This window comes from Anarrhichthys ocellatus, unplaced genomic scaffold, assembly GCF_004355925.1.
Source record: "Anarrhichthys ocellatus isolate YVR2014 unplaced genomic scaffold, GSC_Weel_1.0 scaffold36, whole genome shotgun sequence".
In the NCBI taxonomy this organism is placed as follows: domain Eukaryota; kingdom Metazoa; phylum Chordata; class Actinopteri; order Perciformes; family Anarhichadidae; genus Anarrhichthys; species Anarrhichthys ocellatus.
The window spans coordinates 1347784-1374552 of record NW_022280066.1 but is presented as its reverse complement, the minus strand read 5'-3'; the positions used below and the strand labels follow the sequence as shown (position 1 = coordinate 1374552).

The 26769-nt window shown below is 42.9% G+C and overlaps 5 protein-coding genes and 2 pseudogenes across 14 annotated transcripts in view; 1 reads left to right on the top strand and 6 right to left on the bottom strand.

The window, feature by feature from the left end:
* LOC116393965 (zinc finger MYM-type protein 4-like) overlaps positions 1–1286 on the bottom strand; it is a 30807-nt gene extending 29521 nt beyond the window's left edge. For 3 of the 7 annotated variants that reach the window (XM_031866700.1, XM_031866702.1, XM_031866701.1), the window contains exon 1: positions 418–1286. In XM_031866700.1, the coding sequence (XP_031722560.1) occupies positions 418–570 (153 nt within the window). In that variant the 5' untranslated portion in view covers positions 571–1286. Of the gene's footprint in view, positions 1–17 lie in introns of all 7 variants that reach the window. The other 4 variants (XM_031866705.1, XM_031866706.1, XM_031866703.1 and 1 more) reach the window with 3 other exon arrangements.
* A 1281-nt stretch (positions 1287–2567) lies between these two features.
* Positions 2568–6359, top strand: adprs (ADP-ribosylserine hydrolase). The gene is given in 7 exon segments (XM_031866718.1): positions 2568–2784; positions 3331–3427; positions 3555–3762; positions 4116–4303; positions 4396–4496; positions 5199–5512; positions 5514–6359. Coding segments are annotated over 7 exon segments (1206 nt in total). The 3' UTR covers positions 5595–6359.
* Positions 6360–7010: 651 nt separating this feature from the next.
* LOC116394033 (b(0,+)-type amino acid transporter 1) lies at positions 7011–14963 on the bottom strand. Of its 2 annotated transcripts, XM_031866805.1 has the most exons (7): positions 14890–14963; positions 10511–11157; positions 8871–9004; positions 7913–8042; positions 7703–7827; positions 7522–7609; positions 7011–7419 (listed from the first exon to the last, which is right to left on the bottom strand). In XM_031866805.1, the coding sequence occupies exons 1-7, from the start codon at positions 14930–14932 to the stop codon at positions 7189–7191; spliced, it is 1398 nt and encodes a 465-aa protein (XP_031722665.1). In that variant the 5' UTR covers positions 14933–14963; the 3' UTR covers positions 7011–7188. The 2 variants fall into 2 exon arrangements, with proteins under 2 accessions (XP_031722665.1, XP_031722664.1); XM_031866804.1 differs by lacking the exon at positions 14890–14963 and having other exon boundaries at positions 10511–11633.
* Positions 8952–10438, bottom strand: LOC116394035 (b(0,+)-type amino acid transporter 1 pseudogene; annotated as a pseudogene).
* Positions 14224–14845, bottom strand: LOC116394036 (b(0,+)-type amino acid transporter 1-like). Its single transcript, XM_031866806.1, has one exon. The coding sequence runs from the start codon at positions 14689–14691 to the stop codon at positions 14287–14289; it is 405 nt and encodes a 134-aa protein (XP_031722666.1). The 5' UTR covers positions 14692–14845; the 3' UTR covers positions 14224–14286.
* A 1525-nt stretch (positions 14964–16488) lies between the features above and the next one.
* On the bottom strand, positions 16489–17304 carry LOC116394034 (b(0,+)-type amino acid transporter 1 pseudogene; annotated as a pseudogene).
* A 987-nt stretch (positions 17305–18291) lies between these two features.
* utp25 (UTP25 small subunit processor component) lies at positions 18292–25656 on the bottom strand. 3 transcript variants are annotated; one of them, XM_031866803.1, is made up of 12 exons: positions 25612–25656; positions 23854–23893; positions 23424–23604; positions 23121–23339; positions 22912–23000; positions 22399–22809; positions 21649–21865; positions 21354–21556; positions 20810–20992; positions 20439–20548; positions 19345–19590; positions 18292–18560 (listed from the first exon to the last, which is right to left on the bottom strand). In XM_031866803.1, exons 1-12 carry the CDS (start codon positions 25635–25637, stop codon positions 18305–18307), a joined length of 2181 nt encoding a protein of 726 aa, XP_031722663.1. In that variant the 5' UTR covers positions 25638–25656; the 3' UTR covers positions 18292–18304. The 3 variants fall into 3 exon arrangements, with proteins under 3 accessions (XP_031722663.1, XP_031722660.1, XP_031722661.1); XM_031866800.1 differs by lacking the exon at positions 25612–25656 and adding an exon at positions 24679–25175; XM_031866801.1 differs by lacking the exons at positions 23854–23893; positions 25612–25656 and adding an exon at positions 24699–25175.
* Between the last annotated feature and the right edge of the window lie 1113 nt (positions 25657–26769).

The following is a 26769-nucleotide window of genomic DNA, read 5'->3' as shown; positions in this document are numbered from 1 at the left end:
ATGTTTATATTTCTTACCTTTAATCGTTTAAGTCTAAATTCCTCCGACTCCGCCATGTTTTAATTATGCTGCAGACGCTGTGCTTCCAAACACCCACCCTTCTCGGGTTATGACTTATGTACGCAAGCAGCTAACAACACTAACAAAAACAATGCAGCTGTAAACTCACTGAAGAGACATGGTCACTTTAAGTCAGCTAACGCCAGCAAGGTTAGGTGAAGCACCTGTCGCACAAGTACCTAATGATTTTGGATGTAACTTAGTTTAGAAACGTGTTAACGTTACGTATAAATTGGCCAAAGAGCCAGTTGTAGCCGTTAGTGGCATCTAGCGGTGAAGTTGCGCATTGCATGCAACTGTATTCCCCGCTTCCAAACTATAGACTGTCCAAGCGTGAAGAACTGTAGAAGAACCTACGGTGGCCTTTAAGTTCAGCAGAAAACTTGCAACTTCGGCGTCACTCTGAAAACATTTGTCCCTCATCAGCGATTTCCATGTACGAAAGGCCACACCATATTTATCCTGGTTTTCTGTCGTCGCCTGTCCCGCTTTCGTTTTGTTTCTTAACATTTGCACTTCTATGACAGCGAGGGTTCACGCTCCTTTGCTTTTTCTTGTGCTAAAAAATAAGTATGATCCTCCATTTGTCAACATTTGGGTTCTCAAACTTTTCACAACACAAATGCGTAGCCCGCACCAGCAACCACTTAATACAATATGTCTTCTTCTTCACCTTCCAACCGGTGCATTCATGCAGACACTTCAATGTAAACGTCAAAGGCCCTGTTTAGAACCAGTCTTTAGTTTGTCCTTTGTGGGACACGGTAGAAACATGGCGGTGCAACATGGCGGGCTCCGTTGAAGAGGGCCAGCTTATCTCTCTTGTAGATATGAAAGGCTCATTCTAAGCTAGCAAAGGCATAACGAATCATAGTTTCATGCGATTAACGTTATGCACTAATGAAAACAGAATACACATTATCTAATGTCTGCCAATATATCCACTTACTCATACACACTGGTCCTTTAAATATAAAGACGACGAAGAAGAAGACGGTGGGGAAGATAGCGTTACCGTATTTTTGGGTGGCTCTTCGCCGTCTTTTGCTGTTGGCATGTTAGGAAGTTGTCAGTGATGGTATTTTGCTCCTGATAAACTGATACTTATGTTGTATAAGCGTAGACTTCTTTTAGAAATGCCTAATGCCTTTTACTTTTCTAGTCCTCCCATGTAGACTACCACATTACTAACCCCGCTTTTTCAAATGCCGTCTCGAAAAAAGACGCCCTGCTCTATTCGCTTCAATACGGTAATTCCAGTTTTGAACGTCCACGGAACTGGATATAAACAGTCAGATGATTGTTGTTTTATGGTTGCACTGCGGTTTATTCAGCTTGATGCACAGCAAAAAAACATATACATATTATTTTCCCACAATCCGACAAACTGGTCTCAATCAATCAATACAAAATGAATATTAACATAACTAAGCAGCATGATGCATTGTTTTTTGATTAGAAAGGGATTTCGGTCCCTCTGCAAATGTGTTTGATTGCTAATAGAAACATTACAATATGTGGCTATTAAAAGGGTAGGTATATACTTAAGACACAGTTTAAATCTAATTGTATTATGTTAAGTTGGGTTAAGAAATGTCTGTAAAATGTCACCACCCTTGTAAGCAAAAGCATAGCCCTAAGTGAGGGTAGCTGTTACTCGATTAATCAAATAATTCTAATGGGTTACAGACGTTTTAAAATCTTATTTTAATCGGAAATGATTAGAAAACGACTGCAGTTACATCCATTCATTCTTTTTTGACCAGTGAGCCGGCTACCACCTGGGGTCTGACTATGTGGACTCAAGACAAATTGTAAAAAGCAAAATTAAGAATAAGACCAACCCTCAAGGAAAGAAGGCACTGCCCCTGTGATTTGTCCTACATTTTGACTATTCTACATTATTGACCCATTTATTGGTGAGGGCCATACTTCATCCTGTCAGGGCCAGCGCTCCTATACAGCAGAGGGCGGTCTTAACAAATGCATGGCTCTACCGTAAATATGAGGTTATCTGCGCAAGCTACAGCATACTGCGGGCATGAGAAGAGTGAGCTCGGTGCTAACAATGGCAAAACAGTCTACACGTCTACTTCTACTGATGTCCCATTTTAAACTTTAACAAAAAGCACCGATAATTATCTTTTTCTTTTTTTTTTTTTTTTTTTTAACACACAGTTGGTTGCATGTATTGCATCCACTGCGGTACCGAAGGCATTTCCTTTTTATAGAAATGTCAAACCACAGCAGACAGCAGCCTGTCTGGTAATGGAAGCCTCTTCTATATAAGCGTATTTCTATGTGCGCCGATCCGACGCTCTCATCGGGGTCAAACGGCCATCAAAACGTTTTCAGGAAACTGCAGAGAGGCGGAGTTGAGGCGACATTTGTTATTGTTGTTATCATCGCTTGCTTTGTATCTTCTCCCCTGTCCGACAGTCTGGTCGGCCAACCAGCGGGGTGTTTTCCTCAGCTGTACGTTGAGAAGTCTCTTCACCAGCGAATGAATGGCAGTGACGGCGGTGAGAGCGGCGGCGGCAGCGGCAGCGGCAGCGGCAGCGGCAGCGGGGGGCCCGGCGGCGTCTTTGTCCCGGTTCAGAGGAGCGCTGGTCGCGGCTGTGCTGGGAGATTGTGTCGGCGGAGAGTTTGAAGGAGCGGAGGAGGTCCCCATGGAGAGCGTGCTGCAGCACCTGAGCAACCTGGACGACGAGACCAAAGGGAGTGGTAAGTGAAAGGATGAGATTTCATACCAGTGTCCGCGGGAAATGAAACCACGTTACCATAATACAGGGCGGCACTGATAGCAGTGGGAGATACATTACTCTTGAAACGTTTGGTCTCAATTCTGTTATACAGTAAGGATGTACTAGCTTGCTGTTACCCAGATACCTGATATTATTATGGGGTAATGATCTTGGTGAAGTAAGTGTTACATGGGGGGCTTACCAACACTTGCAAATCCTGAAGTCATTCTGAAACACTCCCATCTATTTATTCTACCATACTTTACAGCAATACATCAAAATAATAGGAAATGGGCACCAGTTATGGGTACCCAGAAGGACCTCCACAAACCCGAAGTATCCCATTTAATATTGAGAAAACCAAGCTTCACTTTAACATCAGAGAAAAATGGCGAACAAACTTTACTTGACAAGTCACCAAAGAATTGATTAATTTCTTTAATTTACAGAGTGCTGAAATTCTAGTAATACTGATATGTGATGCAAGATGTTCGTGTGTGTGTGTGTGTGTGTGTGTGTGTGTTAGGTATCCTTGAGTACAGTGACGACACTGCAATGGCACGCTGTGTGGTCCAGTCTCTACTCACCCGTGTCGGCTTTGATGAGCAGGACATGGCTCGCAGGTATTCAAGTGCACACTGCCGACAACAATGGCTTCTTCTGCAGAGTGTATTACGGTGGCAATATTTTTGTTGAGGGTCACACTTACACACACACACAAACTGAAGCTCTGGTGTCTCACCCCTCTAGGTTTGCTAAGGAGTACAGCATGTCCCCGGGTCGTGGCTATGGTTCTGGAGTGATCCAGGTGTTGAAGAAGCTGTCGTCCCCTCAGCTCAGTGACGTGTACCAGCCGGCCAAAGACCAGTTTAATGGTCGAGGCTCCTTTGGGAACGGGGGAGCCATGAGGGCGGCTCCCTTCGCGCTGGCTTTCCCTGATCCAGCTGATGTTAAAAGGGTGAGCAGTGGGCAAAAAAAAAAAAAAAACACATCCTTGGTGACATGCATGTTAAAGCTGTTCACATTTTATGAATTGCTATGTCTCAGTGAGTCTGTAAATGTGTGCACTAGTTTAATTTCTTGCCCAGTCATAAAAAAAACTGTGGCCCAAGTGAGAAACATTCAGCCCACTAAGTTCAATTCCCATTTTTCATTCATTTAAAACGATATATATCTAACACACAAAAATACATAAGCCTAGAAATTGATAGTAACTTTAATGCCAAGTCAAGTCCCACATCACCAGGACCCGAGTCAGGTAAAGACCACTGACTCGTTGGTTTTGATGACTTTCCTTTTTTCCCTCTCCAGTGCGCCCGACAGGGTGCCATGCTGACCCACTCCTGCTCTCTGGGTTATAACGGTGCGGTGCTACAGGCATTAGCTGTGCACCTCTCCCTGCAGGGGGCAATAGACAAGCCTCAGCAGTTCATCAGCAGGCTGATCACAGAGATGGAGGAAGTGGAGAGCAACGATGAGACACGCAACGATGCCAGAATGTGAGTGGTACATGACGAGGTCCGAGATGTAACCTGCTGTTCATTGGCATATTTAGCATCAAATCTTCTTTTAACACCGTGTTTCCGTCCAGCCTAAAAGAAGCAGAGAAGCCGTTCTGCGAGCGCCTCCACAGAGTTAGAGACCTGATGGACAGGAGCACGGTCAGCATAGAGGAGGTCATTTCTGAGCTGGGTCAGTATCTGTTCATCTTCGATTTAATCTTAAAGGTTTTTAGTACCCATCCATCCTTTGCTGTCCCTCCATTGACAGTTCCCAACACCTATATTTTTATACAGACAGTATTCTATTTTTATTGTTATCTAGGGTCCCAACCAAAGACAGTTTGTATTGATTACTCTGACGCACGTTTTCTCAATTAATCATTCGTCTTAAAATATGGGAAATGTCACCTTTCACAGTTTCCTGAAGACCAAGTTGACTTATTCACTTTGCTTGTTTTGTTCAAGCAACAATCCAAAATCACAAGATATTCAGTCTACTATTAGAAAGATGAAGAAACCCAGAAGCGGTAAATTAGTGCGCAACTATTTAATTAACGGACTGTTCGTTTCACCTCCATCCAACCGTTTTCATGATAACACATAACCGTAGGATGGAATTCCATTTCCTCCGTAGGGATCTTGAAAACCATGAAAGCCGTTCTGTAGTTGAGAAATGATCTACATTTTTCTGCTCTTGTTGAGTTAAAGATTTTATCGTATTTGGACAGAGCGATTGAATTGTTTCAATAGGGGCGATGGAACTGTCTTCTGTGTTGCAGCCCCACTGAACCCAGCTATATTTACTTAACATGTTTGCCTTGTGAACAGCTCATGCTCAAATTTAATTTTCCCAACTTCCTATCACTCAACATCTTCCCGTCTGCCCTCCCAGGTAACGGCATTGCGGCGCTCCATTCGGTCCCCACCGCCATCTTCTGCGTCCTCCACTGCCTGCAGCCCAGAGAGTGCCTCCCGGCGAACTACGGCGGCCTGGAGAGGACAATAGCGTACAGCCTGGCCCTGGGAGGGGACACAGACACCATAGCCTGCATGGCGGGGGCCATCGCCGGGGCCCACTATGGCATTGAGGCCATTCCCCAGTCGTGGATTAGGTGCTGCGAGGGGGCAGAAGACGCACACGTGAACGCAGAGCGGCTCCGCATGCTGTACCACCGGTCCTCACAGGGAGGCAGCGGGAGTGGGACGGGGGGGGCGGAGCTGCAAAGATGCACCTGAAAGCAAGTCAAGCGCTTCCAACGGCACAGAGAAGAAAGCTGGAGCTGAGTGATTCCTCAACTGGAGTTTGAAAAACAAAAAAAGGACTCTTGAACACACGCACACAAATTACACACTCACCCTTAACAAATACCTTTTTGTTTTTCAAACTGTGTTGGTTAAATTGGAACTTAATTAAGGGCAAGATATCTGAACATTGCAACATTATTTTAGTGGTCACACAGCTCATTATTTTCTGAGACCCCCAAACGTGGAAAAAATGTAAATGCTAAATTTGTCAGGTAACAGAATGGTAAAGCCGAACAAAGAAACATCAAGATGTCCGCAGATGGACTGGATTGACTGTGTTTCATACAGAAATTTGGTCTGTGTATGCACACCCACTAACACACCTCTCTCCCTTCCCTGCTCTGTGTTGAACAATCCTTCATCATGTGAAAGTTGCACTATAAATTGGCCACATCTTGTTTCATCCTTTTGGTGGATAACAATTATTTAATAAACTCTATTTTTTTTTTATTCACATTTTCCGTTTGAGTGTTTATTTCGAATGCAAGACTCAAAAAGCTCATTTGTGCTGAGATGTCTTATTACTAATCTTGTAGCCCAGCACAACTCCTAACCTACAGGCTGCAGGAGATTGCTAGTATTAAGAAAACAAGACTACCGTCACAGCGGTGAGACTGAGCTAATTGCTAATGTCATCACGCTAACATGCTCCAGGTGACATCATCTTAGTTTTGTGTTAGCTTGCTAACATTTGCTAATTAGCACTAAACACAACAAACAACGGGGGTTGATGGGAATGTCAGTAGTTTTGCAGGTATTTGGTTCGAAACCCAAATACTGGACAAATTCAAATTTTGACCTGATGATGGTGCTAGATGAAAAGTAAATGGTCCAATAGTTGTTGAGATGCCTTTTTTTGTTTCGCACACTGTTTACACGCTGGTATCGGTGTTTGTGGAGAACAGAACAATCTCTCTCCAGTGTTTATTTTGTGCAGGTTCCTGTCACTGACTCCTGCTGCCCCACATCAAATATGTCCTATCATTCAAGAAAACAAAATAAAGTGGAAAATTGTTATACAATCCTGTTTCTTTCTTGTTGCAAACACTTATTTAAAATACATTTATGTATCTTTGATTTGGAACCTTTTGTAAATGAGCATTTATAATAAACTGGAATGGAAATTAAAGGTTCTCTGTACAACATTCAGAGCATTAATATTGCAGCGAACAACTATTTATGTAAAGATAATTTTGGAGTAATGTCTATAGTGAAGGAAGTGTGTGTTGTAATCTGAGCTTCTCTGTGCGGTGTGCACATAACCAATTGCTGTTTTGTCAAACACAAATTCACAATAACAGGTTTCAGATGTTGGAGGCTCTGTCTAGCCACCTACTGTTGTACAGGCAAAAAATGTTTAAGAAAACAATCTGACATATTTCACATTTTTCGTACGAGATTGACATTTTGAAAACGGATTTATTTCACAATGATATTTCTTTTCATGTGCTCTTTAAATTGACTAGGAACATCTGCAAATATACATATCAGATTGCCCAATTTGTCAATGAGAAACGGGAGGCAACACTAGGTTTGTATCGAATGTAAACTGCAATGTTTCATTCGTTCTGCCCAAATCACAGGTTCTTCTCTGCTGGTGCGACCTCCAAGAACAGCTGCAGGAACACTGTTAACTTGGTCAAAAGCCCTGGGCAGAGCTTATAATGGATGAAGGGTATGTAGACTATAGCTCCACTGAAGATAAATAAAGTCACATAGAGGTATTCAATCTGAGGATCGTCTATGATGGGTGCCAGCACAAGGAATACTGCCACAATGATGACCAGTATGGGGAGTATGATGGGAACCTGTGGAGAGAGGAAGGGACAGGCGCAAGGTAATTCTCCTCCAGTGTTAACGAAAAGACAAAAAAAAAATATATGAGGAGATTGAACGTGTGTGACACTGACCTTGTACGGCCTGGGGAGCTCCGGCTTCTTAATCTTGAGATAGAGCAGTCCAGACATGGTGATGGCATAGAAAAACCAGGCAGTGAAACTGACAACGGCAATGAAGACAAATACAAACAGTTCTTTATACAAGTAATGCAGAAGAAATGTCAACACTAAATACAAGCAAAATCCTACTCACCTGAAGTAGTTGACAATGCTCTGGAAGTCTCCGGGGATCAGCACCAGAAGAGAGATTACGGTGGTGAAGATCAGGGCCGGAGACGGAGTCAGTCTGTGGATGTGAGCCATGGCCAGAATGTCTGGCTACAAAGAGAACACGGGTCTGAGTGAAAACTCTTGAGTCAACAGTCTCGTGCTGGACAATATAATCACAAGAAGAGCCTCTCACCATGTGTCCCTCCCTGGCCGCAACGAAGCACACGCGGCCACCACTGAAGAACGTCCCATTCAGTGAACCGAACGCAGACAACGCTGCGGCCACAGACATGATCCAGCCCCAGCTTCCTAACACCTTATTCCTGTGGAACAAGGTGGAAGTTCTCAACAAAAGCTGCAAGAGCACCCTTTCCAATTGTTTTAAAAGCCGCCTGTTACACGAAGAAAGTTCATCACAGGGCTTGGATACATTATTCAGATTACTTTTCACGGTTGAAATTGTTGATTCATAAACTCTCTCAGATTCGCTGACATTTAACTGCGTATAATTAATTATTCTAATAAATGCATGGTAATCTCTCCTGATGTGCTTCTGCTCCAGGCTGATGACAGGGGGACATTATAAAGTTATTTTCCGATTGAAGGGGAACCGATTTTTACACATCAAAGTACAGGTTTTAGGAAGCACTACTGCATATGTGAAAGAAGTTGTATGAAGATGTTTGTAGCTCCAGAGGGGGGCTGTGCGGAATCTGATAGATTCCTGCCACCGTCAGTCTGGGCAGAAGATTACAAGTTTGAAAATAAAAGGAATCGAGTGACATGGATATAAAAATATATGAGTTCATTCTTCCGTAGCGCTCCTCATGTCGGCTTTAGGGTAGTGGCTCGAGGCTACATTGGCCACTAATAGCATAACACACCCGGATCTCTGACCGAACTGTCTGTGGCCATGTTGCATTGTGGGAAAAGTAGGCACCAGGCTTTGACAATTAAGAAAGATGCGTATGGAACCAAAAAAGACAACATCTGTAGTTCTACTGAATCGATTTGATACTTGAAAAAAAACCACAGTGAGTCTGAATATGTCATAGGAGTTCAATGCTAAACTGGTAGAGTACTCCTTTGATGCTCCTTTAAAACATTGTAATTTTAACAGCAAGAATACGTGACATCAGGTGCTGTCTTACCCCCATGTTACTGCTACTGCGTTGGAGGACATGAGCTCTCTCGGCGTCATTACCGTTAGGTAGCTCACATTCACCAGCAGATATAAGCCAGTCACCAGAGAAATGGCTATCACAACAGCCCTAGGAAGATTCACCTGGAGGAAAACAAAATCTGTTTTATGTTCTGGTTAATGTGTACAAGCTCGCACAATGGATACTATTGGCACTGAAATAAGGGATTGACTTCAGCTTGAAAACATTTATTGACATTTACACTACTTTCATGCTTTCTCCACAAACATTTTCTAAATTTATGACCCCAAACATTTCCCAAATAACAGTATGAGAGATGTCACAAAAAAGTGATTTAAATTACCTCTATTATGGTAAATGTGTTCTTGGAATAAAACAGAAAATGTACTGGCCTGTGACTCTCTATAATCATTGTTTGTATTAAATGATCCATTTTAACTTTACACCATAAAAAATACAGCCCAGATCAACATGAATGGTGAATAACAACTGTGTGTACTACATGTTCTCCCTAAAACTATTCCGTGACCTTTCAACTGCCTCTGGTTGCTGTTCCTAGAGTGCTTAAAGAGTACCGAGTGCCCTTAAATGCATTCTCAACTTTCAAATTTTCCACAATGACACTGCTGCTCTGTATGAGCTCCACTATTCCTCCAATCACGATGAATGTCAATGCCAGCACCTTGGCCACCAAGAAGACCACTTGGATTCTGATGGCAATCCGAGAATTCAAGATGTTGACCGTGGCAACAACCAGTATAGCAACAGCTGCAGCACACTTTACCACTAGCTGAGGAGGATGGCAGCCTGTGTAAAAGGGTGCTAGAGCATACTCTGCAATACTAATTGCCATTGCTGCAATGCCGAAAGGCTTCACAACCAGGATAAAAGTGACTGCTGCAAAGAAAGCAGGGCATGAACCATAGATCCTCAGTATGTAGATGAAGTCCCCACCAGATTCAGAAATGACTGTCCCAAGCTCAGCATAGGACAGCGCTGCAAATATTGCTACAAGTCCCGAGAGAGCCCAGATCACCAGACTGGCCCCAGGGCTTCCCACATAAGCCAATACAAACTGTGGCGACATGAATATTCTGGATCCGATCATGGTTCCAGAAACTAGTGCAACACCTCCAATAAGACCAATTTCCCGCTTCATTTTCAGAGCTTCAGGTTCCTTGACCACCATGTTGTTACGTTGATCAGAGAGATGATGAAAATACTGTAGTTGTTATTCACCCTGACGGAAGGACACATCCTGATAAAGAAGTGACACATCTCACACACAATAACTGGTGTGAGAGACAATAAAAACAGCTCAATGTGTTACTTAGATTACATATTAAATCCACTGTAGTTGTAAATCTTTGAACAGTTCGTCCAGTTCTTGATTCCAAACTCACATCATAATGCAATTCCTTGTCTAGATATGATTATTCGTATATCGAAAAAGCAGAGGCAACTCCATTCATTTCCCAACTAAATCAATGAACAGAGTGATAAGAAAGATGTAAGATCTTGATTATAGATCTACACTCTACGTTGATTGCGTAAGTATATCATCTCTCTATTTGCCAAGAGCATAAACATTTCTTAAACTGATGATAATTGAACAGTGAAACTCTTACTTCTGGATGTTTCAGCTCCTCAGTTAGAAAATTCAAAGTGTTCCAACCATCATAAGACCACAAGCCCTGATAGAAAGCAATGCCAATGGAGCTGACATCAACATTTGTTCCCTGAAAGGAGTTCTCAAAGTTCTCAGTGTGTCCCTGGAAAAGCATCACAACACCTCCCAATATGATCACGGCCAGTGCCAGCAGTTTGACTACCATGGAAACCACCTGGATGGTGGTGGCCAAGCGGACGCTCAGACAGTTGACTATGGCCAGCACCATGATAACTCCTGCAGCCACGCACTTCACCACGAGTTGTGGAGGGGTGCATCCGCTGTAAAAGGGGGCCACGACATATTCCGCAAAACCCAGGGCAATTCCTGTGGCACTGGCAGGCCTCATGACAATAATGAAGCTGAGGACAAACATAAAGGCGACCACTTTCCCTGCTGTCCGCAGCATGTAGATATATTCCGCTCCAGACTCTGGTATGACTGTGCCCAGTTCAGCATAGCAGAGACCCCCAAGCATGGCTATCAACCCACAGAAAGTCCATATAACAAAGCTGGCCCCGGGGCTGCCGATGGCCAACAGCACAAACTGGGGGGATATGAAAATCCCGGATCCTATCATGGTTCCAGCAATGAATGACACAGCTCCTATAATCCCCACTTCCCTCTTCAGATTGAGTCTCTGTTTGTCACTCATCATCGTTTGAAAGCTGCTCCGTCTTGAAAGGCATTGGCAGAAGACACTGGACACACAGAGACCTGGCTGTAAATTAACTGCTAAATGTTGGGTAATTTTAAAGCCATGTACAACAGGAAGTTAACCTCCTTAAATAGCCACTAAACCAAGGCGTAGCCTTCGACTTTGCTCATAACTTCACGCTGTCTTCACAGACAATCATGCTTTCCCGTTTTACAGCAAAGCTTCATTGATATTAATGATTTTGTGTCTAAATCAGCGGTAGGTACTGTGATGGGAAAATATATTATCGTATTATGCTTAGTTTTAAAGAATGTAAGTATTAAAAGTGCAGACACAGAACAGTAGTTCTGTAGATTTAATTAGTTTAGTATCCAGGTGTCTTGTTATGATATCTTGTACACTGTTTCTTTGTTGGTAAGACGGAGACACAGAGAGACCTTGACTAACAGACATCCTGTGTCTGAAATACTTTTACTCCCCTTTTGACGCATTATCTGAAGTTGTAAAGGCGTGAACCTTTGTATGCATAAATGATGTTGAATATTGCATTTCGCCGAAGAAGGTTTCACGCAGTCTACTGAATACGTGGCTGTTGTGCTTTCTTCCCTCTTGCGCAAGAGAATAAACGGAAAAAGACAACTTTGAATCTTCTGATGACTTCATTATTGATTTGAGAACACAAACTCTCTCCTCCCGATTAACCTAGAAATTTTCCACCACAGTACATTTTTCATGAGTTTGTATACAAAAAAAATTAACAAAATTTCTAAAATACTGCTTGTTCCGAGGTTATTGCTCTGGCAGTGTAAGACTAATATTTAGATTATTCTGCTTGTCTTTAAAGTACTAACAGGGCAAGGACAAATTTAAGTATGATATTGAATATAATTTAGCTGATTTCAGTGCTTCAGTCCTGTTATTTGTTATGGGATGTCAATTGTAGGGCTGTCAACAAATATTCTAAATCTTTATTTAGTTTATTTGAATGGTAAAAAACAAAACAGATAATGTGCAAGACTAGATTGTAGAATAGATAAATTAGTTCGAACCTTTGTGTTTTTAGAGAACACATATTTCAGCGTCACTTTTGGCCAATTATGACAGTCCTAGTCCACTGAACAGACATTTTCTCCAACTGCATTTTTTTCATTCAGGAATTTTAATGCTCCTTTTCCAACCTTAATGTGAGTGGTTTGTGTTAGGGCTCCCATGTTACAGAGGAATAAATAAATATATACCCATAGCAAATACTAAAAAATTAATAATAGATCAATGACATATTACTTACACCACATTTTAGTACTGTAAATCCTCTGCTGATAGGTTAATGTCACCAGGGGATCCACTGATACTCAATACAAATATGAGGTTACTCCAAAAAAATGGCAAAAATGAACCCACAGTTGTTGTGTGTCGTTCCATCTTACAAGCTGTGGAAGCCTGAGATATCATCAGCCTAATTGACACAAGCTGGCACGTCTGGTATTTATTTGATGTGGTGTTAACCACTGCTTCATGGATTGTTGTTGTAGCCATACTGTCTTAAGTTTGGGACACTTTTATGAAAAGTGCTTTTCACCTCAACTGGCTCCCCTTAATGGGAAATAGCAATGGTTCTGCTTCAAGCTCCATCTAGAGGACAGGTTCCTCACGCTACCACTAGAATGAGCCCAATCACTCTGTGAGGGAAAAATCATTGTGGCCTCTTGTATCAGTGATTCACTCTTTTAGTCACAACCCAAAGGTGATTATTGGAATATAAATTTACTGGTAAATTGAGGGCTTCGCTTTGAGGATCAGCTCCTGCCTCACTAACACTATTCAGTACAACACCATCATTGCCAAAGCTCCAACAATGTTCCGTCAGTTTTCAATCTTTCCCTCACTTGAGAGCAAGAGGACCCAAAGATATTTGAACTCCTTTGTTCAAGCAGCAACTCGTCCCAACCTGCTCTTTTCCAGCAGAATACCATGGGCTCCTACTTGTAGGTGCTGGTTCTCTTTCCAGCCACTTCACACTGCCTGCAATCATCCTAGGATGCACTGCAATTTACGGTCTGAAGGAGCCAGGAAAAGGGAATTATCTGCAAAAAGAAGAGATGCGATGCTGAGATTACTGTACCAGGCACTATCTGCCCCTCTGATGTGCCAAGAGATTCTGTCCACGTAAATAACAAACAGAATTGGTGATGAAGCACAACATTGGCTTAGTTCAGCATCCACAGCGAATACATCAGCTTCTTGCTCATAATTTGGAAAGAGATCCACTCCAGCTATACAAGGACAAGACAGAATGTTTGTGGATCGGTTGCTTTATGCCCAAGATGCCGATTCATAGAGAGCTTGGAATCACTTTCAAACCAGCCCTTCGCATTTTACCTTGGGAGACATTACCAGGGGCTATTGTCCACAGCATCATGGCTCCCAGAATCACAGGGTCCCATGAACCCCTACACCAGAATAAGGGAGCAATTTCCAGAGGAAATACAAAGTAATTTAATAAACTAATAAAAATTAATATGCCCAGTTCTATGGTGAGACAGCAGGTTCCACCCTACAGAGGGCTCCCAGAGACTTCTGACATCAGGTTATTTTTGGCAGTAACTCATTAAAAGGCAGTGGTAATCTTTTTCAATACACAAATGTGTGTTGAGTAAATGACTGCATACAGGTCTTCGCGCAAGATTGTTATGACTTTACAATACAATGGTATAGCTTCTGATACATAAACTAACCCATACTGTAGGTGAGGGTCTAAGGTGCTAATGTTAAAAGTATACTTTGGGAAAATCCTGATCCCTGCAGCCATAGCTGCCAAAGACCCTGCCGAGTAGATCTGGGTGTAGACTGTTGTCGGTCATTGTATGTTGGTACTGTTGTGCCGTTGAATGTATTATTGTCTGACATGTACAGTGCTATGGTGAAAAATGTCCCCTTGGTGACAATAAAGTTTTAAGTCTGAAAGTCTAAAGTCTATTTCTTGACTATAGTAACTCTTGAGCATGAAAGTTCATTGTAAAAACATGAAACTCTTACTTCTGGATGTTTCAGCTCCTCAGTAAGAAAATTCAAAGTGTTCAAACCGTCATAAGACCACAAGCCCTGAAAGCAATGCCAATGGAGCTGACATCGACATTTGTTCCCTCGAAGGAGTTCTCAAAGTTCTCAGTGTGTCCCTGGAAAAGCATCACAACACCTCCCAATATGATCACGGCCAGTGCCAGCAGTTTGACTACCATGGAAACCACCTGGATGGCGGTGGCCAAGCGGACACTCAGACAGGTTACTGCGGTCAGCACCATGATAGCTCCTGCAGCGACCAACTTCAACACCAATTGCGGAGGGTTGCATCCGCTGTAAAAGGGGGCCACGACGTATTCAGCAAAACTCAGAGCAACTCCTGTGGCACTGGCAGGCCTCATGACAGCAATGAAGCTGAGGACAAACATAAAGGCGACCACTTTCGCTGCTGTCCGCAGCATGTAGATATATTCCGCTCCAGACTCTGGTATGACTGTGCCCAGTTCAGCATAGCAGAGCCCCCCCAAGCATGGCTATCAACCCACAGAAAGTCCATATAACAAAGCTGGCCCCGGGGCTGCCGATGGCGGACAGCACAAACTGGGGGGATATGAAAATCCCGGATCCTATCATGGTTCCAGCAATGAATGACACAGCTCCTATAATCCCCACTTCCCTCTTCAGATTGAGTCTGGTCTCCATTTTTTAAAAGCTGCTGTCTCCTCAAAGACACAATGGACACTAGACATGTACTATGGAATACAGCTGTAGATTTACAGTTAACTGTTAGGGACCTGAAATTACTCTTCACTCTGGAGCAAGGCGTATCTGTTTTTCTGCTACGATTGGGCTTGAAACAGAGTTTCCATTACAGGAGGCAGTGCCAAGATGTAACTAAAAATAAATAGTCTGCTGACTGCAGTCAAACTATATTTTCTTAAATCTCTTGAAGCCATTTGATTGATCACCTAGGTTTGGTGGTGTTAAAGGTTTTCTCCATTCGTTATATGACACAGCTAGGTACAATGTGTCCAAAAGGTTGTTTTGGCTGAAACCAGTTATATTCTATGTAAAATATTGTGTGGCCAGCTTAAGACATGGCAGCCCTTCTTCTCAATCATGGTGCAATCAGAATATCAGAGTCCAGTTTTGGGTTTGATAGAAGCTCAGTAGCTCCTTGATTTAGTGAATGGTATGGCAAAGATTGTTCTTGTCAGATATAAATCAGTTTTTCTTCTGGAAACATGACTTTAGTGAAATGTGTTCCTTGATCACAGTGAAACCCCTTGAAGCAGAAGACAGAAATTATCTGTAAGAGCTTTCACAACAGACTTGCAATGTTGCCAGAGGGGAACCTGTAAAGTAGCATCACAAGAGTATGAAGCAATTCAGATCAAATACAATCACCAACAAAATCCTCACTCTTTGTTAATTCTACTCCCTCAACCCACAGGGAGGGATGTGCTACAATAGCAACGTATTCTTGCACCAAATGTTTTAGTGACAAAACGTTTTGCAGAGGGACAGGAAGGGTCAGCTGAACTAGAGCACAACCTCCAGTGTCAGTATCAGAGGAAAATGGCAACAAAGACTCCAAGATCAACTAAATTCATACCGGTCTGAACTGATACTTAAAAAGAAACCACAGAAGTGCAAGTGGTAGATCAGTTCGGGCATATGCCTCCAAAAGATAGTCACCCTGATGGAATTTGCAATTGTTAGCTCGCCGAAATATTTAGTAGTTGTAGTATAAAGAGCGGCAAAGTATGTTTAGGGAGTAGTTTGTGGTGGATGAATGAGTCAAATTCAGAACTTTCACCCACAAGTGCAAGTCCTGTGAGAAGCCTATTTTTTGAACCCGACTTATTTTCTGTGTTTTTTTTTTATCGTTATTATTTTAAGTTTTCCGTCGCAGTTGGTTAGGTTTAAGTAGAATACAAATAGCCTACAGTAGGCTACATGTCCACATAGAGTGTCTAATGGGTTTCCGGGGTTGGGTACAAATAGCATTGTTGGCTACGGACACCTGGGTGCTCGTCTCTGCCACTGACATCCTGAGATACTTGTATTGATGATGTTTACTATGTAAAGTCATGTGGCTGATATAAAAGTTTAAACATTCAAATGTATCATCCATACTTGAGCAGTTCATGGTTTAAATAACCTGGTAATAAACATACATACTTTTCTCACCTTTTTTATCTCTGAGAAAACATTTATCACTATATTTCTTTAGAGGAATGCAAGCCCGTGCCAGAATGTCTAGATGGATTACTCATTGGTCCTACACAATAACTTCAATGCAATAACACTAACACAATACCACTGAGATAATTCCAATGAAACCCCATATATTTGACTTACCTCTGGACGTTTTAACTCTTCAGTAACATAATTCAGATTGTTCCAGCCATCATAGGACCACAGTCCCTGATAGAAAGCAATACCAATTGGATTGATGGCCAGATTTGTGTTTTCAAAGGAGTCTTCAAAGTTTTCAGTGTGCCCTCTGAAAAGCATCACCAAACCTCCTATTATAATGACTACCAGGGCCAGAACCTTGACCAACATAAAAACCACTTGGACCGACATTGAAAAGCGAACATTGAGGCAGTTCACCGTGGCGAGCACTATGATCGCAACTGCTGCCACGCACTTCACCGGCAGCAACGGAGGGGGGCAGTCTGGGTAGAAAGGAACCACGACATACTGAGCAAAACTCAGCGAGATGCCAGCAATGGCGGCAGGTCTCACAAATAACACAGAGCTGAAGATTAACATGAAGGCGATGACTGGACCTGAAGTCCTGAGGATATAGATGTACTCTCCTCCGGATTCTCTTATGACAGTGCCCAGCTCAGCGTAGCAAAAAGACGCCAGTATCACCAGTAAACCACAGCACGCCCACACAACCAAACTGGCTCCAGGGCTGCCGATGGTGGAGAGCACCGTCTGAGGGGACATGAAGATCCCAGATCCAATCATTGTCCCGGCAATGAGGGACACGGCTCCCACCAGCCCTACTTCCCGCTTCAGGTTCAGCTTCTGTGTCTTGTCGTCCATAGCTGTTGTCAGGCACCTTTAGCAATGGAGGACCCACCATAATTATGTGGCCAAAGTCACTCTTGCAGTAACTCAGGGAGTTAATAATTACATGATTGGGCATATTAAACGGAGCCAGTTTGGCTTTGTGCCTTATCTTCTTTCAAAGGGAAGAACTTATGCTGTTGGCCATATCTCTGTTTTTGTTTCAGGTTGGATATGCAGAACACCTGAGTAAGCTGGACCCAGAAGTGAACAAATCCAACCTGTGACATCCTCTCACTCTCTCACCCTTTACTGCCAACTGAAATAGCTCACTAGTATCACACAGTCATACATACATCACTGACCTGATCACAGACACTTCATTTGTATTTATGCATTTCATGTTTAATCAAAACATTTTTGTGGGATTGTGTGGCAGAGCATTAGCCCTATAAACTCTAGGTTCCTCTGGTTTGAAATTCCTAAAATACAAAGGAAACACACCCATGCTTCATTTTAAACACTTCTATTTTGGGTATGCCACCATAGTAACGATCATAAAAACTGATATTGATCATTTTAGCACTTCGGCACCTTCAGGACAGATATTGCTACAAATATGATTGCTTATCAAATAATAGGGAAGATAATAAAAATAATGAAATATTTATACTTTATGATGAATCTGGTGAGTGATGCTTTTACAGCTTATCACAGTGATCACCTCCAATGTTTTATGATCTCTTCACTCTGAGGCTTGATGTTTCTGGGCAGCTTCCACCTACAACACATCAAACAAAGCCCACAAACGTGTTTTTCTTTGTGCTTATTGTCCAAAATATAATGGAAAGCATTCTGACCAAAGTGGTACACTTAGCTTATGTCAAACCAGTTACCCTGCGATGTGTCACATGGCAATCCACGATCACAGACCTGCATTCAACATCTTTGTAGTTACACTCAATCCAGGGTCTTCCTACTGTAATAATGTACAGTAGATATCTCTCATGGTTTTATAAAGTGGTCTCTCTTATCTGCCCACCTCCATCAGGAAGCCTCATCTTCCCCTCCTGTGACAAAGAGGTGAACAGTCTTGTTGGAGTGCAGCATCTGTCCCGCTCGCTGGGCTCCTGTGATGGAAGCTAACTTCTGAGCATCGTAGCGGGAGTACAGGGCAGTGCAGGTCCAGCTAGCCTCCGACCCCCGACCCCCCGCTGCCAGCATGTTACACACCTCGCTGTAGAAGTGGGGGAAGGAGGGCAATCCATAAAATATCAGGTTCTGGATCCCTTTGATGGTGTACCTAAAAAAAAAATAAATGAAGTGAAAGGTCAGAGTTTCTGCCGGGCTCACCAATTTATATTCCAGACCATTCTAATACCACATATGTCATTTATCACCCATTACACAGACATACCAGTCAGAGTAAACCAGCATGATATGATCTGGAACACTTTTTCAGTATCTTTTAGCAGTTGAGATTATTATTTATACTGCTGATTACTGCTATACACTATTTTGATAACTCCACAAAAAAGCATTAAACAGCCTCATGCGCAATCGAAAATACTGTGAAGAGTGTAATGTCTCCCAGCAGCCTCCAATCTGATACAAAAACATTTTGTAACTAACAATATTGCCTAATATTCACATTTGTTCTTTAAATTCTTGGGCTCTTTTCTTAGGAAACTGAATTCCTTCAGAATGGTTTGAAGAATTACTTTCTCGTTTGAAGTACAATTCCAGCCTAAATGCATCTCTATGTTTGAATCATTAGCAGACTACAATAAAGAAGCTACAGTGTACGACTACCCCGTCACATGACACTAATAAACCAGAGAAAAAGGGCTTGAGTGCTGACTTTGAAAAAACCTGAAGTGAGAGGTCCAACTTTTGAACTCCGTAAAAGGGATATCTGTATCCTTCGCGTTATCGCAATTGGTGATATGTTAACTCTTAGAAAGGTAATAAAGACAGCCTTTAAGGGCCTTACTGTGGCTGGCCTGGGAGTGATTCCAAGAATAAATATCACCAGAATGCTCATCAAACAAGTGAGGATACCCAATGGAGGGTTAACAAGTACTGACCTCTTGTAGAAGTGGAAGCGTTCAGTGAAGAGCAGGAACTGTTTATCCCCTTTCTGGAGGAAGTGTCTGGCTCGGGACACCTCTGACTTGCTGGAATACTCGCAGATGCTGGTGAAGTTTATCTCCTCTTTCTTCATGTAGTTGCGCAACCGGATGTAGTCGAAGTAAGACGGGATGTAGATCAGAGTGTGGGACATAACCGAGTCCCTGTACTGAGGCAGCACTTTATCTACAAAGAACTGAAACCTACCGATAGGATGGGAAGATAAAAATAAAAAAAACTTTCAATTTTGTTTGGATCAACCAAGCATTCCTCAAGATATTATGATCTGTTGCAGATATTATTATCAGTTTTTTATTTGGACCTTAATTTAAATATTGAAACTCACGTAAAAAAGCAATATGCTAATAACATTAAAACAAGGGTTTTACAAAAAACACTCAAATGAAAAATACATTTTTAACCCTTTTAGATAACATCCCAGGTCATATTGTGCACCTATTTATCAACAATATATACAAAAAATATATACGAAATAAATGTGTGGATAGTGTGCTAGTACCAACCAATAATATCATGACATCGACCCATCAATCAATCTGCAACTCTTAGCAACAAGACAGGTGTGTGTGGAGCAGTCCTCTGGAGCTCCGTATCGAGCTACACTATAAGCCCGCCCACTTTTAGTGGTCCGATCAAATGCAAAGGATTTGATTTAAATCCCTCTTGGAACTGTACACTGCTCAAATATTTCCCTCGCTAAAGAACCTCTGACTGTTCACTGGGACAGTTAACTGGATGTTTATCTCTCGCCTCCCTAGGGGGACAGGTGAGGTCGAAGCGATAGCTGTCTGTACGTCCATGGATAGACTGCAAACAGGAACGGCTAATCGCCGAACTTTTACTGGGTGTCAACTTGCTGATTTGTAAACAAACACAGGCTGAACGTTGTAGCCTACAGTGTAGCTCCCTGAATCAAAGGAAACGTGATATTCTCCCCGAAGCATTTAAACCCCCCCCGGTCTATCTTTCAGTGTCGACACGTCGTCTGGCTGTGATGGCGTCACGTAGTTCACATGTGGGAAGACCTTACCGGGCATCGTGGTCCATGAAGCTGTCAGAGGAGAACATCTGAAACACATGGGGCAGCTGAACCAGCACCTGGCAGATGGAACCCGTTTTTGGCATGTTCTTAGTGGCAATCTGGGACAGAAACCACACAGGGAATATACTTAAAAAAACAACAACAACAAACAAACTACACAATCAAAAAGCAATGAAAAACACTTTCCTCAGATATCCAGCCGCCTACAGTAAACAACTTAGTGTGGGTGCTGCTCCAACCGCTGAGTATTAACTCAATCCATGAGATCATTTCTACCTCTTAGTCATGCGTTAACTAAATTACAGTTTGTGCTGAATGCTCAGTCCCAGGAGCAGGTTTAATGTTACTTTAATGAGTACCTGTCCACGGTAGTTGGCGCAGTGCTTGGTGAGGATGTTGGTGATCTGTGGGTCCTGGATGGAGCTGAACACCAGCGTCTGCCGGTAGTGTCTGGCCCAGTTGTTCAGGTTCCACATCCTCACCCTGGAGAAGTCCACTCCATGGGGGTCCAGCGGCTGCAGGTTTATGTGCTTCATCACATGCTGTAGAGGGGTGGACGATGTCAATTTTTATAAAACATTAACTTATACAGACACCATAACCATATAAACTTGACAGATTTGTTATTAATAGAGTATTTATTACAACTGAGTTTTAAAATGTGACTATTTTAACCAATCGGATTCCAAAAATAGTCAGACTTAAATCTGAAATGCTCAATGCTCTCCAGCAGTGCTTCTATTTCCTATATGCTAAATTATAACATATTGTGATTCATCAAATTCTACAATTATTGTTAAACAGCAGATGGCGCCACATCCTTCCCAACAGTAAGAACACAACACCGCTGAAGAGATGCCATCCTGCAGTAATGTGTGCTGTTGAACAGATGTGTGTTCTTACCAAGACGTGTTCCCAGTTCTGCATGAGTAAGACGTCTGCCTGGTCCACCACCAGCAGATCGATGGAGGAGAGGAAGTCAAAGTCTCGCTTACTTTCTCCTTCTGCTCCCAGCACCGTACGGAGGCCCAGCGGTGACGCGATGATGATATCCGATGAATAAAAGGGGGAGTAGAGGCGCATGCTGCTCCTCACAATGGAGATGCCTGGGGAGGAGAGAAGACAGCGGCAAGGCCTCAGACGGGAAGACTTGGTGGTTTGTCCAAAAATTGTCTGACTTCTGTTTGTTAAATCGTACCTATCTTGAAGTGATCGTCCACGTTGCCCGAGAAGATGGCGCTATAATCGTCTGGCCTCTGCTGATTGGGCGGCTTGTCATCTGCCTCTTCGCCGAACTCTTCCTTGAACCTCTTCTTGTTGTTGACCACTATCTTCTTGCCTTTGGTCTCCAGCAGGCTGATGAGCGTCTGGACGACCCGCAGAGCTCCGCCTCGGAACGGAACGAGGATCAGGACCTGACATATTTATAACAATCATTACAGCAGAGAGAATTAAATTGCGCTTTTGAACACTTGTGACTAAGTGGACGCATTAAGAAAAGTGATGATAGCAGATCACATGAATGTCCTGGACGACCTAAATAACCCTGAGTGAGCCATACTGCTGCTTCTGTTGAAGGTGGAGCATCAAGTAATGCAACTAGGGATCACTCTCAGATCACTCATGCATACGACATAACTGCTGGACTAGATTATGTTCAGGGTGAAATATATTGTATTCTACTCACACACATGCAGAGAGACTTGTGAGCAGCAAGTAAAGCATATGGTTTCCCAATGTTTGAACTATTTTGTGATAAATGCATTTTCACACCAAAACAAAGTTTCAATGATTTCGTAAGTTGTACAATGTGTGACTACAAAATCAGCAATGCATCTGAGGCATGATGGGTCAAGTGTACACTTTTATTTCCTACTGCAGTACTCTTGATATTTGAGACTAAAACAGGCACAATTAGCAAGTGAAAGAGAGTTAAAAAGTACTTCACCTTGGGCCGGGTCAGTCCTTGGTCTCTGGGTTCGTCCTGCGGCTCAGCTCCAGGTTTAGCTTGGGTTTTCGGCTCCCTTAGCAGTGCGTTGTGAGCCAGGACCTGGGAGTTGGCCTTCAGTACGTGGTTGAGCACGTGGAGGCAGTATGCACCGCGGACCTGAGGGACCTGGGTCACAGGACAGGTTTCTGGGTGGTAGAGGTCCTTGTAGGAGCCCATAAGCGCTAGCAGCTCAAGCTGCAGCGGGCTGATCTCCCCAGCCAGCCCCATAGGGTTGCAGGCCTGGTTCAGATCCTTCCAGCTGGCCTTCAAAACTTTGTGGAAAACTGGCAGGTTTGTGCCTTTCTGTGGGCCGATGCCTCCAAACTTCTCCAGGGGAAAGGTACAGAGTAGAGTGCCCAATTTTGGCCACTAAATGTGAGGAAAGGTAAAGATAGTTACGCACATCAAATGTAGTTAGAATTTAATCTAATGTAAAAGTTGGTCAATTTTGCAAAACTGTGAATTTAATACCGTGATCTGAGCCTTGGCTTTGCTGCCAGATGTTATCTTCTGCACATCCTCTTCCCCAAGCTCTGTGTCTAAATGCTGTAGAAACATGTCTGCCGATACAGAAAACAACTGTAAGACATTCCTCCGTCAAATCGTATTCCTCAACTTTTATAATTGAGCAAACAAGACAACTATTTTGAAAAATAATTAACATAAAATGCATCCCGTACCTTTGCTGTCTTCCTGCTCCGCGGGGCTTTCAGCGGCCCCCTGTCCTTCGTCCGTGAAGGTGGTCTCCAGACAGAACTGGGTCTCATGCTCCTCGTCTACGAACTCATCTCCTGCCACCTTCTCCTCCCCATCTACTGCTTCAGGTACAGCCTCATCTGCATCCTCGGGCTCGTCTTCATCACCATGCTCACTGTCATCACCGACTCCATCACTTTCCCCTACAAAAAAGCACAACAATATTCAGTCGACTGCAGTGTGTTGGCCTACACTGTCCTCAGGTGTGATGGAAATAAACAACTCACCTTCATCAAGAAGCTCCTCTTCTTCCTCTTCATCATCAGTGCTCTCCTCTTCACTCTTGTCATTACTGGTTGGTTGGCTGAGAGTAGAAAGAAGCTTCTGATAGGCTGTCTTCTGCTCTGGTTCCTCCTCCTCATCCTCCAGTTCATCAGGCTCAACGTCAGACTGTTCTGGGCTTGCTTGCTGAAAAATGTGAGGACAAAACACCTTTCAATTTGTAATATTATAATATTAGTACTGGTAAAATATTACAAAACGGGAGTTTATCAGTGACTGGGTGGCCAAACATGTAGTTTAAATATATTTGATAAGACAGGAGGTCCTTCTTACTACCACTACAAACACCTCTTGTGCAGTGACAGTTACGGATCTCCTAGTGCATGAATTATACTTTATGATTTCTATCATGAGGAATTGTACAGCACTACTCACCAGTTCCAATATCTCAGTTCTTTCAGGTCTTGCACCGACTCTGTCAAAAAAACAACCAAAGGGGAAATGTAGTCACTTAGACAACTAGACCAAAACATTGACTAAAAAACAAAGGTCTTGGTCCTCGGGCTGCTTGTTGACAGTTTACTGTTAGACGATACAGAGAAAACCTAAAGCTCTGTGACTTTTTCTAATTGATACATAACTCTGAGAACTAGGCAATGTGTTAGGATGTACTGATAGCATCCATGCTCAATGTGGTATAAATAATTGTATCATTGTTTGTCTGCCATTCATATTTTGTAAAGCACTTTGCTTAAGCCGCTTACAGTCAATATCAAGGATATGCTATGGCTAGTGTACGTGTGTAACTGATGTCCTTGTACTCTTTCTGCTCCGGGCCATTTTGCTAGGGTTATTACCTACAGTAGAGGATCACGTTGAACATCCATTAACTAACGTTGTATGACTAGTTGATTTTCTCGAGTCATCTCCAAAGACCTTCTCAGTTGTTCCGTAACGTTGTTGTTTGCATTTTAACAAGTGCAAATTGAGAACTACATTGGGAATAACAAACAGCTACATTCTTAAATATTGCATTTTAGGGAAAACATTTCGGGCGTGTCTATGATGTTACGGTTTAGCTCCTTCGAACAGCATAGTTTTAAGTTTTTACTAGTAACGTATACATATAGCTAACACATAGCCCACTGAATCTGTCTCGACTGTGACCACCGTCGTCTAAAGGCAACGTAGCTAGTTGGCTAATATAAAAGTAGCTTAATTATACATTTAAAACTGCCCGAAGTTCGCTGCACTGCTTACACATCATGGAATGGATGCTCCTCCCCGAATTCCTTCAAGTGTTTCTTCTGTTTTTTGGTTAAATTAGTGAGAAGCTGCTTAGTCTGTCTCCTTTTCCCCATGTTGACAGTGGGTTGCACGTGCGATTCTTCAGCTTCTTCGGTGGTGGTGAGTAGGTAGCTGTATTACTGCCACCTATAGGTCCGGAGTGAATTTACATGTGCGCAGTTCGGTCCTGCTCGGTGACAAGGATTGATGCTCATGTTGCTCCGTAGTCTTCTTAGATATACTGTATTTAACATATGCTCAGCTTTGTTTTGAAGTCCTCCTCACGTGAGCTTGGCTTCACACAACACAGGCACACGCTAGAGCTTTCAACAAAGTCTGGCCTTTGTCTTTAGTGTCCAGAGGGCTGGGTAGTGTAGCTGTCATAGAAATACCTCACACGTGTTGAAACCACATGCGAGCCAATCTGTCAAAGGACCATAACCCAGTGGAGGGCCGTGCATTTTATACCTGGGCCTTCACTGCTGTCTTACCACCTAATAACCTCATGATGGCGCCACAGCTACGGTTATTTGTTTCTAGGGGTGTAACATCACGTACTCGTTTTAAACCGTTAGGTACAAGGCTTACAAACCGAACAATAATACTGGTGCATTTGGAAAATGCAGAAGCTTAAATTGTGGTAAATATAACGTTTTCGGTGGCGACACCGATCTGTCTGTCTGTTTAGTTTCCGGGTCAGCGTCTGACCCCGGAAGCAAAACAAAACACAACTGAGGCGCGTCTGTTCTGCGAGGCTACGCAGAAACTCGCCTACATTCTCCCCGTAGCGTTTAGGCAGCTGTTCCCTACTGATTCAAACAGGGTTAAGCAATCGCTACACAATCCCCATTTCTCCAAACCATAAGTCTGTATTGTGTCATCAGAAGACTGTTGAGGGCCTCTTACACTCTCCGCACTGCAGGAGGAAGCATCGAGCATCCTGTGGTCCCCGGAAATGTCTTCTTGAATTCTGGCAAACTGCGACTAGACTGATGAGTGCTGCAAGCAGTCTGACCAAAGCCGAGCATGAGATTAAATTGTCACCTATAGCTGATAAACCTGTTTTGTAATAGCATGGCGGTACCTCTGGGTCCACCTTCAGGACACAATTCACTTTTTCTATTTGGTTTATTTTTTTGCAGAGTGTATCCAAGAATAGCAATGTTTATTTTCCCTCAATTTTTCATCCTTCAATGTATTTTGTTTAATGATCATCACATCTTTACTGCCAGCATGGCCTGTTAGTTGTATGTGTGGAGAAAGCATTGTTTTTTCTGTCTATGTGACGACCCTCCTCCTCCTATCATACACTAGGTGCCCTGTGTGTCTCATTCGTTACAGGTGCTGATCGGAGGCTCGTCTGCTGGATGAGCCACACTTGTGCTGGTGTGGCTCTGCCAATACCCTCTCCAGTTGGCAGCCGGTCTCTCTGGGAGGAAGAGCCTTGGTGGCACTGGCCTAAAACAACTACATCTGTTTATTGTTTGACTACCATTTAACTTGTGTTGCTGCTGTTGCTAAAAAATAAAATTGCTTCTTTTTAGCAGCCAGCTCGTTGTCTGCCTTGTTTTGTCTCAGTCAATGAGCCGGGCTGTGACACTAACAAACCCAACTTTATGCTTAATTACCTAATGAAATACTTATTATTCCTGAAGTATTTACAATCCGTCTTATGTGTTCGTCTTCTTACCTCCCTGACCGTTTCTCAGAGCTGTTGGATATGTGGCAATGCTTTGATCTGTATATGGACTGATTTAAAATCCTGTGTTCTACAACGTAATCCTCATGACTCTGTGTAGCTGCTTGTTGACAGATGCAAAGCTGTTTTAAGCCACTATACATGTTATATTCACTATTTAAGAAGCTTCACATGAACTCAACACGACTGAAGTTGAACCAAAAAAAACATATTGACTGGGGTGCTGTGCAATAAATACATGTTAAATTGTGATGAATGGATCCAAATCATATCCATTTGTTATCGTTTGTTTAAAGAGCACAGTAGCAGCAATGAAGAGCTAAAGAGCTAAAGTGATGTGGAGTTGTATTCAGTCAGATTTAGTT

Bases quoted from the DNA above. Each gene is read 5' to 3' on its own strand.
- LOC116394033 (XM_031866804.1), bottom strand. From the start codon at position 11,209: ATGATGAGTGACAAACAGAGACTCAATCTGAAGAGGGAAGTGGGGATT. The intron at 7,610-7,702 runs GTGAGTAGGATT...TGCCGTTGTCAG, and splicing joins AGCATTGTCAACTACTTCAG to TTTCACTGCCTGGTTTTTCT. The intron at 7,420-7,521 runs GTCAGTGTCACA...CTCTCTCCACAG, and splicing joins AGCTCCCCAGGCCGTACAAG to GTTCCCATCATACTCCCCAT.
- LOC116394036 (XM_031866806.1), bottom strand. From the start codon at position 14,691: ATGCTGCGGACAGCAGCGAAAGTGGTCGCCTTTATGTTTGTCCTCAGC.
- utp25 (XM_031866800.1), bottom strand. From the start codon at position 24,779: ATGGGGAAAAGGAGACAGACTAAGCAGCTTCTCACTAATTTAACCAAA. The intron at 23,894-24,678 runs GTAAGCAGTGCA...TTTTTTTGACAG, and splicing joins GAGCATCCATTCCATGATGT to AGTCGGTGCAAGACCTGAAA. The intron at 20,993-21,353 runs GTAAGAACACAC...ACCCCTCTACAG, and splicing joins AGAACTGGGAACACGTCTTG to CATGTGATGAAGCACATAAA.